Genomic DNA, 14794 nt, shown 5'->3' with positions numbered 1-14794 from the left:
AATGAACATGAAAGTGCAAAGTCAGCTGACACTCTCCCCCTGGGTGAGGAAGGAGGCAGGACGGTCTCTCAGATCCCTCTTGTGCTCTGGTGGAACCCAGTCAAAGCCACCAACACAAAACCAGGTGTGTGAGCTGTTGATTCTAAGCATGAAGTTTTCCCTGAACTCTTCAGATTTGTCCAGATTTACTATCTGTCTTTTCAGCCAGGTCTGTACAAACCTGTTTACTTGGCGAGGCCCAGCCCTAACCTGAGACCCAGCAGGGACCACATAGTAGGCATGTTTCGCACATAGTGGGATCTTTGCCAGTGTTCTGATATCTTTAGTCCACAGAGACTGCCCTGCTATAGGAAGTTCAGTCCCAAGAGAAACAAATCATGGTCAGACTGAAGCTGAAGAAGTTTTCTTACCTTCTCCCTTCCTGTCAGACTTTACTCCCCCTGGCCTGGTTTAAAGGTGAACCAGAACTCCCAGAAGAACCCACCTCGGTTCTCAATGTCTCCCTTTTTACAATTCCTGGTCCCTCCCTCCAAGGTGCTCCCCTAAGCTCCCTGTGGCCTTCTCTTTAGAATTGGGAGGGTAGGGAGTAGAGTCTTCTCAGTGGTCATGGGAGTGGCTCAGCCAGACCCACCCCAGTTTTGCCCTTTCCTTCTTCCTTCCAGTTCTCCCAGAAGCCCACAATTACCCATCCTTCATGGCCCACAGCAATTCCTAGAAGGCCAGGTTTGACTCCTCAGCAGACACTACTCACTCCTGAGAAGCCTGAATTAACTTTCCACCCCACAATGAGAATGGGGCAGTACCCCCAGGTTACAGAAGAAGAAACTGATTCTCAGGGACACAAAATGTCTTTCCTACTGTCATAAAAAGTTCATGTGTATGTGTGTCATGAATTTCATCTCTTCTGTTTCAATCACTTGTCTATTAGGTATTGCAGACTCAAAGGTTGTTTCATCTTTTTTTTTAAATCAAGAATCTCACCCATCAAACTCTGTTTGACATTTTGATGGTTGAATCAGACCATCTGAAATACTTTGGTGCTCAATGCTGGTAAAGATAGAGATATAGCAAGGGACCCCTTGGGCACAAGTGAAATTTGAAACCAAATCCATGGGTGAGGGACTGGTCTTTTGAAGGAACACAGGCCTGGGAGTTGGTGAACTCTACAACCTTTGAGCCTCACTTAACCCCTGAACCTTAGTTTCCTGCTCTGAAAAATGGGGGAGGGAGTGAATTGGGCCAGTGACCCTAAAACTTGTTCAGACGGAGGGACCCTGGAACTCTCACTGGCACTTTAGAATGCCATTTCTCCAGCTGAGCCAGAACTTCATTCTTATTAGAAAAAAAATTGAACATACCCTCAACACACACATTATTAAAGTATATATGTCTTCCTGTATTTATTACATATGCTACAAAATAGAAAATGAGAGTAAAAAGAATAAGATGATAAAATGAACATAACTAAGTTTTATGGCACCCCCTGACTACCTTACCCCACTCTCTGGGAAGACCTTGGTGTTCCCTGGTGTCGATGACTAGTTTATGACACTCAGGCCCACCACTTCCTCTGACTTGCCCGCCTTTTCCATTTTTCCATCAATATCATATCAAAGCTGAGATTTACACTCTGTTCTCTCTGGCAGAACTTCCCCACAGCCACTAGCCATCTTCATGAAGGTGAGACTACCTGGCCACCATTGTTTTAATATATTAAGTAACATGTTGGGGTGCTCATTTTCAAAGCCAACCTAGGTAGTCATATTCCTTTTGGAAGGCTGTGTTGATGTCTGAGTGTAAAAGGCAATTAGGCATAAGGTGAGTGACTGGTTTGTGTATTCTTTGTATTTTAAACAATTTGGGGACACATTCGTGTGGTAATTATGTTCACAGCTTCAGCAGAAAGGCCCTGTGCTGATGTTTAAAGCTCAGAAAATGTAATCACTGGCGCAAGTGATTCCCGTATTTTTCAAACTATAAGACGCACCCCCTCCCCCACAAATTTGGGAAGAAAGGGGGTGCGTCTTATAGTCCAAATGTAGCTTACCTGGATCACTGCGGGGAGTGGCCTATGTTATTTATGTTATTAAATATTTTACCACATTTTTGCTTCAAAAATTTTTTTCCTATTTTCCTCCTCTAAAACCTAGGTGCATCTTATGATCTGGTGCATCTTACAGTCCGAAAAATTCGGTAACAATTATTATATCCTATCAGAAGAGGAAAACCATGTTTTACCCAGTTGGAATTACCTCTTATATATTTAGTTCATATCAGGCCCTGAATGGTGAAACAATATCCACGTTGTACTAAAGGATGAAATTTATGCTTTGCTTGTTTAACTAGTAAGTGGTTAGTGATTTTTTATATAGAATTAGATCAGTCGTTGAGGGTATAGCTGAACCTACTTACTGGATGGAAAACATCCTCAGAATAGGGTGCAGTTGGAAGGGGTTAGGTTTCTTAGCAGAGAGTCCCTGGGAAGTCAGCCTTGAAGAAAAAAAGACATCTCATCTTGTCCTGGGGGTGGGGGAACATGGGGAGACACTGTGAGGCTGGGGGGAGCTTGAGGGAGTTCAGGGTTCATGCCTTTTGCCTTTTCTGTGAAGCAAGGAGCAAGGTCTGCCACAAAGAAGGTTGGCTGACCAGCTGCCTTATTCTCTGGCCTTTTGATGAAGGGTTCCCAACTTGACTACACATTAGAATCACCCAGGGACTTTTAAAAACCCCAATGCTCGAAAAAACTCCCATGCCCCAGCTGCACCCCGGACCAATTAAATCAGAGTTTTGGTGGTGGGCCCAGGCATCAGCATTTTTGAAAGTTCCCAGACAATTCTAACGTGCAGCCAAGTTTGAGAACTCTAAGCCAGTACTTGTCAGATTTTAACTTGCACATAAATCACCTGAAGCTTGTTGAGATGCAGATTCTGATTCAGGAGGCTTGGGCAGGGCCTAAGAATCCACGTGTTTAGCCAGCTCTCAGGGGATGCTGCTGCTGATACGAGGATGCCACTTTGAGCCACAAGGACACAGACCACCTGGTTTTGACATGGAAAGATTGATAACTGCCTAGAGGCTCCACAAAAAGCAAAGCTGTCGAGAATCTACAATTGGGAAACACATTTCTTCAAAGAATTATCAGAATTTTTTTAAATGAATGCTTTGAGGAAGAAATTTATCTTGCTAGGCACAACATACATGAGGCTTATTTCACTAGAAGAGGAAAGCAGGCCACATCTATATGCCACTGGTGCTGAAGGGGACATGCCCAGGAGCAGGGCCTGTACCTCATTCTTTCCAGATTCCAGCATTGAGACAGAGACCAGAGGAGGAGACTTCAAAGCTCACAGTGGAGCAGCTGGGTCCTGAGGTGGAATCTGTCCAGTGTAGCCCAGATCACTAAGATGACTTCCATTGAGTCTGAGTTCACCTTCCAGAGACCTCACTCTGGTAGTCATAGGGTCCTTACAGGGCCCCCAAGGAGGCAGTGGCCCCTGCCTTGAATCGCTATGAGGTAACTAACCCCTGCCCATCGTACCTGGTACCCAGTCCTAAAACATTTGCTCAGGAGCACTTGGTGCTGTAGACTCCTGGTTCATCTTGATAGTTGCTTCTGTGGTGAAAATGCATTCAATTCACAAAATAAAACCAAGCCCCTGTCCCAACATGCCCCAGGGCTATTGTCCATATTTCTGGCTCAAAAACCAGATTTTGCCTCAGGCAGTCTCAGGGACACTGCCTGGGTCAGTGTGGGGTTCACAGTCACATTCTGATATTCCTTCAGTTTGAGTTAGTACATTCACTTCAGGGAACCCTGTGGGATCATATAAGATGTGGCTGAGGGTCTTAGGAATGAGGGCATTAGGTTATTTGTAAGTGAGTGTGCATGTGTGACTTAGACAGTGTTAAATACCCACAGCGAGAAAATAGATGGATTCTGGCACCTGGAGAGTAGTCTGAATTATCTCAGTGCTCAAGTGTTTTCACTTTTTAAATTACGCTATAAGTGAATCCTCATTATAAAGACGTCCATTTGTATGGAGGTCCATAGGGTGAAATGAGTGTTTTGTACAATGCTGTGGAGGCCAGAAGCCTGAGAGACAGGCACAGAGGGCAAAGATGACTGGTGGGGCGAAGGTGACTGGTAGGGCACAGAAGCAGGCGGGTCACTGCAGGGAGGCCCCAGGTGGCTTCTTCACAAATGTAACTCCTTATAAGGAAAATAGCACACATAAAGCTTTGCTTGGTTTTCTTTTTTCTGGGTGTGTCAGAAACACAGGAGCCCAAGATGGATTCTTTCACGCTCACCCCCATGGGACTTCTCTGTCCACAAAGTGCTTTTGCATCTACTGTCTTGTTGGAGGCTCCCATTGGCTCGTGAGGGTGGGTGGCTGCCATGTTACCCTCCATGGCACCTGTGGGGCCTGGCCCTCTGCTCTTTCCACAGTGAGAGTGGGGTGACATCTGTAATAAAGGGCCTCAGGCGAGTTTTAGTTAGCCTTTCTGGGTCACAGTTTCCTCAGCTGTAAAGAGAGTCAGGAAGAAGATACAGATGTAAGCTTTAAAGTCTCTTTCAGCCTTAACACACCGTGATTTATCAATGGTGGGAACGTAAGGCCCAGAAAGGTTTACATACTCTTTCATGCTCTCCTTCATTCTGAAAGTATTTACTGAGTACCTGCTATTGAGAGATGCCGATATAAAGATGAGGTGGTAACAGTTCTCTCCCTCTGAAGATGAGTCAATAAGCATTGCAAGTGTGAGAGGAGAATCAGGACTAGACAAGAGTAGATCGTGGTCCCATGGGAGCTCAGTGAGTGGGGGGGTTCTCAGAGGATGAGACCCCAAAGTCTAACAGGTGAGCAGGAGTTGACTGGCTGAGGGAAAAAGCCTAAGAAGATTCCAGCCTGAGGGGCTGATCCTAAAATAATCTGCCTCTGGTGCACTCAGTTCATAGTGATAGTGAGATGAGGGGTTCAGAGTTCAGATAACAAGTTTGTCACCCCACAGGTCTCTGAGCCCAACTGTTGCCCCAGGCAGTCCCTCCCCACCTCCCCATCTGCCCTGAGCCCTGAGGCTTTTCCCCAGAGTTTCCATCCATAGGTAGTAGGGCATGGAGACCTACACTGGACTAGACCCCAAACTCCAGTCCCCAGAACTCCAACCCCAGCCAAGGGCCAAGAGGGTGAGGATCTCCTACAACCCACATCTCCCACTTTGCACTGGCCACACTGCCTTGTTTACTGACCTGCCCCATACCTCCAGTAATGATGGCTGCAAGGGAATGGGTTGGTAACCTCATTTCAATATATTCGCAAACAATGTTTCGAAAACCCAAACAAAAAGTTCCCTGTGGCCTCCGAAAAAAATCGCTGCCGCCTCTGCTGGAGCACTAGTTGGTGTCTCCTGAGACACTGCTGCATTTGACTAAGTTTTCAGTGCACCCTTCACTCCACTGCCAACCAGGAGGACAGGCGTCCTCCTTCTCCCCAGTATTATCTGATTTCTTGGCTCATCCTGAGGGAGAGAGACTTACCCTTTGAACCCTCATCCCTGAGCTGATGGTTGCTTTCAGGGCATGCTCTACCCACAGTGGGTACACTCAGGGCCCCCAGCTGCTCACCTCTAGTTAAGATGCCTGCTGGCAGGGTGAATTACAGGGATGGTGGAGGAGAGAGAGAAAGAGGGAGAGCCTTTCTGGATGGTGGGAGGAGGGTACAAGACAAAGGCAGGCTCCTGCTTCCTTTGGTGGTTTAGTCCCAGCTCCACCCAGTACCTGGTGGAGAGCTGGGACTCAGTGCTGGAGGAAAGGCACTCTCAGCATGTGGTGGCTCTGTAGGGAAGGAGCTGGGGTGCTTACAGGCCCTTTGTTGGCTGCGGCACCAGGCAAGACCAAAGCTGTCGTGTGGGAGGAGGTGGAAGCGAGATTTTGGGCCTTTGCCCCTGATATGCTGTACACTGCTCACCCCCACCGCATCGTGCCCTGTTCTACATCCTATCTGGTGCAGCCCTGTGTACAGAGACGCGAGGCCCCAGCAGAGGGTCAGATGGCCTCCCTGTAACTCATGGGTGCTGATGTGCCCTCCCACCCACATGACCTCTGACTTAGTAAGGGTGGGAGAGGTGGGTAACTGGAAGGAGGCTGAGAGTATAGAGGCCTCCTACCCATCTAGTAACAGAACCAAAGCCACTTTGGGCTGCATTTACTCCCAAAGGATAGGAACTCTGGGGACCCCTTCAGCTCTTTCCCTGGTGAAAGGGACAGAGGAGGTCCGTGGTTGAAACACTAGAATGAGCAAATAGTTCAATGACTTTCTGGAAAGGACCTGGCCACCACTTTGAAGAAATGTTATTCTCAACACTCCCACACACACCCCTGCAGGCCCCTTGCACTCAGTGTTAAACAGGAATCTGTAGGGGACTCTCTGCCAAATAATGAAATGCATGGGGAGGTGTCTGTGGCCTTCACAGCTCCCACAGGGAGGAGACTGGGATTGACCCTGAACTCTAATCCCAGCCTCAGTGTATCCTTCACCTATTTATCTAACCTTCCTGTGGAATCATCATCAATGAAATGGGCATAATTATTGAACCCATCTCATAGGGTTGTTCTGAGGATTAAATGAGGCAATACATGGCAAGTTCTCAGCATTCTCAGCAGAGGGCCTGGCTGATAGCAAATGCTCAGTGAGTTTGAGCTCTGCCATCTGTGGGAAGAACAGGGGCCTGTGGGAGGTGCCCTGCCCTGGTGAGGTCCCCTCTTCACACTCTGAGCAGGAAGGTTCCAAGGAAGTACCAGGCCTAGAACCAGGGCCAGGCAGGGAGAGGAGTGAGGTTTTGCAGGAAGAGATGAAAGCTGGCACCTGAAGGCATGTTGCAGAAGCAGGGGCAGGAAGCATTGAGGAGTTTGCCATCTCTCCCTTGGTGGGGGGGAAGGGGTATTGAGGAATGCAGAGAGGGAGGGAGGCTACCATGTCTGAAAGTGTGAACAGGTACAGCCCATTATGAGAAAAACAGTCTCATTGCTGGATAATCCTGAACTCACAGGAAGCACAGAACATGACCTCTCCCAGTGACTGGCCATCAGAAGCTACCTCAGATGGGTGGCCATGGGTACCTTCTCTGACTATTGCTGTCCTTGTCCTCACCAGCCCCACCCCAGCTTCCTGTCAGCCTTTTCTCACGACTCCCTGAGAGTTCTGGCCAGTGAGAGGGACAACGTAGACCCTTCCAGAAGAGACCTGAGGTTCTCAGGGTTTTCACAAGACTGCTAGCAAGTGGCCAACAAAACTTTGTCCTGCTGATGTTGCTGCCACTTGTGTCATAACTTTAATGCCCTCTCATGCTAACAAATCTCTGTCCAATCAGGGGCATGTGCCCATACTAGACTATAATCTCCTTGAAAGCAGGAACCTTGTGTGGACCACCACAGCATCTCTAGCCCCCAGCAAAGTGCTTGCATATAGTAGGCATTCAGCAAATTAATTGGTTGGATGAGTGAATGAATGTTATGTTGGGTGTATGGTGTTGTTTGGACTAAATCAGGGAGCATTCTTCTCAAGAAAAATTCAGGCCCTGTAGTTAGGGCAAGCCCCCTCAGATTCCTAGGGGCAGGCTGCCTCCCTGCTCTGCCCCAGGGGCATTATTGACCAGCATGCTGGGTCACCTCATGGTTTCCAGAGGGCACCCTGGCCCTAGGGAGCCAGTCTCTGAAGCCCTGTCTACAGTGCACTATAGTGCCTACTGCCAAGGACATCACCCACCTGTCTTTCTGCACAAAGTGATGCTTTGCACAGCATCCTTCCTCTTGCCCTCCCCTCCTTCTGCTTCAGAGAAACTCCTTGTTCCATGCATTTGACACATCTGAATTATCTAGAAATATCACAGAGTTGCTCATTTGTTAAAGCTGCCTTCCTGTAGCGATGTGTCGTTTGTTTATTTCTAATCCCATGGAGTTCTGGCTCGTCTGTCTTGCTTGTTTTGGAGGCTGTGTTGATAATTTGGTGGTGAGCAGAGCAGGACTAGATGACCTCAGGACTAAAGTCTAGACAACTCAGACAGGTAAAGTCAAAAATCAGAGATGCCCAGCAAGACTGAGGATTATTGAATTATTATTGATCCCAACCAGACTGCAAGGCTGCACAGATCCTGGAGTTAGACATGGTGCCTGCCTTCTCCATGGTAACCAGGCTAAATATGGATACGTTTCCATGGAGAGCCATATTGGCAGCTACAGTCCTGCTTCCTCCAGGAAGCACCTGTGCTGTGTTCCTTTGGCCTCTCTGAAGGTGGGCAGAGGTTTTGCGGACATCAAGAGAGTGTATCTCACCTTTGAGGATGCATGTTTCCAACAAGTGCTCCATTTTCCCAGCCCTAGAGTGATCAGCATCCTTTTCTCTTGACAGTTAGAAATGTGGAGCCCTGACTGGTGTGGCTCAGTAGATTGAACACAGGCTGCGATCCAAACGGTCACCGGTTCAATTCCCAGTCAGGGCACATGCCTGGGTTGCAGGCTAGGTTCCCAGTGTGGGGCACGTGAGAGGCAACCACACATGGATGTTTCTCTCCTTTTTCTCCCTCCCATCCCCTGTCTCTAAAAATAAATATTTTTTAAAAGAAATTTGGAGAGGTCACAGGTCAGACAAAGGAGCTGATTGGGGAAAGTGACGCTGGACCTAATAAGCATTCATGGAAGTGATTGTATCTGCACTGGCAGAGGGCTGGGAGGAAAGGGTATGTAATTGGTTGCAGGGAGACAGTGAAACAACTGTAAACACCACCTTGTGTAAAGCACTGCTGTTCCTGTTAGTAAGCCTCTTTCAGAAGAATTATTGCTAGATAGTTTTTTGTTTTAATTTTTACATTTTTTTTCAGTTGCAGTTTGGGGAATGGCCCCCTTCCATTTTCATAGAATATTTTAACATGACAGGTGTTTTTTTTTTCTAAAAGGAAAGTTTCTGCTGCCTATTTGAATGTGAAAGAGTCAAATCTCTGCATATCTTACCTGTCTGATATAGCACTGTGGAATTCATCTTTGTGCCTGTTGAAGTCTAAACACATAAGCTGAGTATTAGGCTTAAAAACACTCTTTTTAACCCCACTTGGCTATTTAGTCATTACACATCTGTGTTTATATCAAAATCATCTGTTAAATTGGGGCTCTTCACACAGAGCTGATCACATGGGTGTGTTCGTATATATTAGGGAATGTCTGTAATGTGCATGTATACATAGAGAGATGGGTATGCTCCCTGGTTAACTAAGATATAGAAACTTTAAAAAGATGTGAAGAGAGCTCTTGAGGCGATTATAAATTGTCTGCAAAGGAAGATTCATTCATATTGTGTGTTCTATGTTGCAGGTTGAGTGGCATCAGAGGCGAGTGATGGACGATCTGCAGTCACAGAACCTCTCCATGGACATGACCAACTCCTCTCCTGCCTTGCCCAGTAACAGACTGGAGAATGGTATGGCCCAGCTGATCACCACGGAGGCCTGGAACATCAACTCCACAGACCTGGTAAAGAAGGCCCTGGTGACGGTGCCAGCCCCATCCATTCTGAACCCCCCAGCTGAGTCCCAGAGCGGCATGGCTCTAAAGGTGGCTGCCACTGTGTTGCAGCCCCTGTGCCTTGGGGAGAGCCCAGTGGTGATGCCCATTCACATGCAGGTGGAGGGAAGCTCTGCACCGGAGCTCAGCCCTAACAGCAATGCCACCTATGTTATGACCACGCAGGGCCCCGTGCAGCTGCCTGTGGTGCTGGAGCAGCATGTCTTTCAGCACCTCAACTCCCCTCTAGTCCTGCCGCAAGAGGCCCCATGCTCCTCCAATGCCATCCACAACAACCTCTTCCAGGCAGCCGAGGACCCTGAGACCCAGCCCCAGCTTCTGGACTTGCGCATCCCCAGCCAGCCGCAGGAGCCCACCTTGCCATTTGAAACTGTGCTCCAGAATTTGTTTCCTGCACAGGGCACTCTTGGCCCTCCACCCTGTCAGCCTCCTCCTGGATATGCCCCTGTTCCCCCTCAGCCCTTTAACTCCCCCTTGTCCCCCCTGGTCCCGCCAGCCACCCTCTTGGTGCCCTACCCTGTGATTGTCCCTCTGCCTGTGCCCATCCCAATTCCCATCCCCATCCCAGTGCCTCAGAGTTCTGAGTCCAAGTTCAGCCCCACTTTATCCAAGCCACCATCTTCCTTTGGCCTGCACCCCTTTAAAAGCACCCACACCCCTCTGGAGAAGGAGGAACTGAAGCCCTTTGACATCCTCCAGCCCAAGGAGTATTTCCAGCTCAGCCGCCACACAGTCATAAAGATGGGGGGTGAGAATGAGGCCCTGGATCTCTCCATGAAGTCGGTGCCCTGGCTCAAGGCTGGAGAAGTCAGTCCCCCAATCTGCCAGGAGGATGCAGCCCTTGATCTATCGCTGGCAGCCCACCGGAAATCTGAGCCTCCCCCTGAGACTCTGTATAACAGCAGCAGGTCAGTGGACAGCCCACGTCACACAGTGATGGACAAACTGCCCAGAGGCATGGAAATGCCCTTTGCTCCTGCCACACCCTGTGAGGCCTCAGCCATGATGGATAGCCACACAGGCAGCAATGCTGCTCAGCTGCCCAGCCAGCCCAGCCAGCCCAGCCAGCCCAGCCAGCCCAGCCAGCCCAGTGGGGAGGTCAAGGCTGAAAATAACATTGAGATGGTGAGCAACTCCCAGGCAGCCAAGGTGATTGTCTCTGTGGAAGACGCCATGCCAACCATCTTCTGTGGCAAAATCAAAGGTCTCTCAGGTGTGTCCACCAAAAACTTCTCCTTCAAAAGAGAAGACTCCGTGTTTCAGGGCTACGACATCAACAGCCAAGAAGAATCCATGGGAAACACAGAGCTCCTTAGGAAACCTGTCAAAAGCCGAAACATAAAGTTCAAGAAAGTGAACTCCCAGGAAATACACATGCTCCCAATCAAAAAACAACGGCTGGCCACCTTTTTTCCAAGAAAATAAATAATGGCTTTTTAAAATTTTTATGATTATAATATGGGGAAAGGTGCATTGGTTTTATAAAAAGGCATTTAAAACAAATTATCTTTGTTAATTATTTTGGGGAGTAGTTAGAAAGCAGGAAGGTGAATTGGCTCTAGAGGCCCTGTAAGCTAGTATCATTTTCTTTTTTAATTTTTGACTTTTCACAAATGAGTAAATAAGAGCAACCTATTTTTCAAGCAGATTGCACATTTTTTGCAGCTTTAATGGAATATTGGGTGAATCAGAGGGGTAAAAAAGCTATTTTCATTGCCACAAAGTGCTTTGATGATGTAATACCTAATAAAGGGTAGGATGAATATTTCACAATAAATGTTTGTTTGCACTAATTGATTGCAGCATTCTATCATTTTTAAAATTTGTATTCCTTAACTGGCATGGTTTAGCCCAAACTGTCACTTGTAAAGCATTACAAGTTCTCTGTGTTTAGAAACCTAAGCTCTTCAGGCATATTGGGCAAAGAAGGATTCTATTGGCCAAAAATAATTAGGAGTATGTATGACCTTGAGCAAGTCACTTCCCCCTCTAGGCCTCTAGGTTTCTTCATTTGTAAAAATGTGGCAAAGTGGGTAGGGTAGGAGGAGATGAGTTTCAAGTACCCGAGGCCCAAATTTCAGTTCACAGAGACACTGGTGTGTAGAATTCTGTGTCTGAACTTTCCACAGACTAAAACAAATATCTCTAAAAGGATGATTTACTTGCTTCCTTCCTGCCTCCATCCCAGAATTTAGCTGGAAAGGACCTATTTTCACAGGTAATAAATTCTGAATAATTGGAAGTCTTACAAGTCGAAAGCATTACCAAAGACCACTCGGAAAGAGAAGAAAGTTTGTTGCTGGTGGATGGGGAGATGTCTGTCTTGTCAGTGTTCTAGGCCCTGGATGGATAGATATTTGGGAGTGGGGTCTGGGAGGGAAGAGAAAGACATTTCTTACCAGTTTAGCACAGTGGTTCTTACCTAGAAGTGTTCATGCCCCCCAGGGAACATCTGGCAATGCCTGAAAACACTTCGGGTTGTCACAGCTGGGGGAGAAGGTGCTACTGGCATCTGGTGGGTAGCATCCCACAATGCACAGTACAGCACCCACCAGAGAGAGAGTAATCCAGCCCAAATGTCACTAGTGCCAAGGCTGAGAACTGCTGTGTAAGCCACTTCTTGGTGGGTGGAAGGGATGTACCTGGGAGGAGGGAACAGCACATTGCTCTCCTAGGACAGCTTCACAAGTGAAGAACTGTGAGTGTGCATTTCAAACAGACCTGCTAGGTGCCACCTCACACTTCTGTCTGAAGCCATGCCGGTGAGAGATTGATCATGGCATGCCTGCTTTTAAACTTAAAGCTCTTTCTTTCGCTTCTTGCAATTAGTATGTATCCAGCTGTTGCTGTGAACACGAACAGGAGGCAAAGCAGTTGCGAGACTGTTCTTTTATTACCAGGCCCTCTGTGTATAAGATTACAGCTTTAGCTGGTCCTGAATGCACCATACACCCAGAACGGCTTTTCTTTTTCCTGCTCTTTTCCTGTGTTGTTAAAATTTCTTTTTTCAAAGTGGGACACGATGGTAAATAACCAAATAGCTGTTTCTTGTTAGGCTAACTAGTCGGTTCTTTTGCCCTAGCCAAACTCCATTCCTCAGCTTTGACGTGGTGCAGACTTTTTCCATTTTCACTCCCACTGTGGCTTTCCTGAGCATGGCATGTGTATTCTAGTTTCAGACACAACCATCACAAGTGTGCCTAGGGACTAGCACTTCCCATCTGCCTGAGATCTTTTATCACCATATTGTGGCTGTTTCTGCTGCCCCCATAGTAGGGCCCCTGGCTTCACAGAGTACTGGCAAGAATGCTTCTCCTCCAGATTTGAGGGAAGAGAATTCCCAATTTGCCCTTTAGAAGCATGTGCTTAAAGCTGAGTGACATACAGGTGGGAAAGGAAGGCATTGGTAGTCTATAATTACATTATAAAACTTCAAGCTACAGATTTCTCTTTGTTGTATCTGGCAATGCCCTCTTGTCTTCAGTTGTCAGCTCCAGCTGGGTGCAAAATGTTGGCTCCACAGCCAGACCTGGGTGTTGAGCCGCTGTGGGTTATCCCCCAGCCCTGGGACAGGTTCCTGCTATAGGCCTCCACACCAGCCCCAGCTGCACCCATCCATAGCCCTTGCATTTATCTCTGGGGGCCTCGGGAGAGAAGGTGTTGTGGTGGGGACCAGCTGTAGCATTGGGAGACTTGCCCTTTGAGATCTGTGAAGGCTATATCCATAGTATTGAGTTGGGAGTAGGGTTGTGCTACTGAGGTAGGGACATCTTCTGTCGACCCCCTTCCTAGCATTTGATGGAAACTGGAATCCACTTGGCTGCATGTAGGCCAGGGAGTCAGGAGAAGGGCAAAAGCCTGCTGTGGCAGAGTGAGCCTAGGGCTCCCTAATGGTTTGATGCCATTCTCCCACCTCATTCAGAAATTTGTAGCCTTTCCACACAAACCCTAAGTGAGAACCATCAGCCTGGCACCTTGGTGCCTGGTCTGAGGCATGTGATTCCCACATGGCTCACAGAGTGGGCCACTAGCAAACTTTCAGGAGCCATCATTTTTTCTGCTTGATGCGGGCAGCTATGGTGACTCATATGTCCTCACCCCTCACAACTGTCTCCAGCTAACCTGCTTGCAGGTTTCAACCATGTAGGATTTCCATCAGACTTTTTCTCATGACTTGATTTCCCACCTTGTTACAAAAGAGAAATATTTGGGCCACATAACCTAAAGAACAGCCTTTCAGGGTCATTTAGAAAATAGGATTAGTCCCCAGGAATGTTGATATTTGTTCAGACTTGTCAAGATGGCTTTAGCTGGCTTCAGTTCAGAAATGATTAACAACTTAGAACAAGTTACAAAGTTTCATATTTAGGAGTACTGATCTTCTTGATAAAGTAAAAACTAGTTGAACTAGAGGAAAAAAAGATTTAAAGTGAATACAGTTAGCCTTGGCTGGTGTGGCTCAGTGGATTGAGTGCCAGCCTATGAGCCAAAACATTGCTGGTTCAATTCCTGGTCAGACCACATGCCTGGGTTGTGAGCCAGGTCCCAGGTTGAAGGCTTGTGAGAAGCAACTGACCCATGTTTCTCTTGCACATCAATGTTTCCCTCCCTCTCTTCCTCTCTCTCCAAAAATAAAAAAATAATAACTAAAGGGGATACAGTTAAGCATAAAAAATATATGTCCTCAATGGTGAAGACTCCAAACAAAAGGAAGGAGGGAGGGAGGGGAGAGAGGGAGGGAGGGGAGAGGAAGGTAGCTAGTTACTGACAGACTGTCAATATGGTCATGAATAGTCATAAATAGCATAATTAATAAAACAACAGGAAAGGATTTAAAGTCTATTTTACAAATGAGGAAATTGAGGCTCAGAAGAGTTTTCTGCTTTCAGTTTTTAAGCATCAACAACTCAAAAGTATGTACTTTGCAACGATTCTTAAATATTGGGTTTGAAGCCCAATGAGCCCACAGGAATTTGTGTCCTTTGGGGGCAAAAGCCAGTATAAATTAGTGAAGAGTCTGAATTACAGATTTTTTTTCAATTATTTTCAGGACCATTCTAGTTAACTAGAATGCCCACAACACTTGGCACAATGGTAAAGGGGGGATCTCAAGCTGGAGGATGGGGTGCCAGGCCTCTAAAAACCACACTCGAGAGCTGCTAAGTTCAAAACTTGAACAGCAGGGGAAAAGCATTAGAGGTCATTCAGGCAGACTTTACTCCT

General features: G+C 47.2%; 1 protein-coding gene across 3 annotated transcripts in view; it reads left to right on the top strand.

The window, feature by feature from the left end:
• Positions 1-11368, top strand: part of RAI2 (retinoic acid induced 2) — a 62686-nt gene extending 51318 nt beyond the window's left edge. For 2 of the 3 annotated variants that reach the window (XM_028523242.2, XM_028523241.2), the window contains exon 2: positions 9362-11368. In XM_028523242.2, the coding sequence (XP_028379043.1) occupies positions 9386-10996 (1611 nt within the window). In that variant the 5' untranslated portion in view covers positions 9362-9385 and the 3' untranslated portion in view covers positions 10997-11368. The remainder of the gene's footprint in view (positions 1-9361) is intronic. The other variant, XM_028523243.2, reaches the window with a different exon arrangement.
• Positions 11369-14794: the final 3426 nt, after the last annotated feature.

Source organism: Phyllostomus discolor, chromosome X (genome assembly GCF_004126475.2).
Source record: "Phyllostomus discolor isolate MPI-MPIP mPhyDis1 chromosome X, mPhyDis1.pri.v3, whole genome shotgun sequence".
NCBI lineage: Eukaryota > Metazoa > Chordata > Mammalia > Chiroptera > Phyllostomidae > Phyllostomus > Phyllostomus discolor.
The sequence above is the reverse complement of the archived record's forward strand: the minus strand, read 5'-3'. Positions and strand labels throughout refer to the sequence as shown.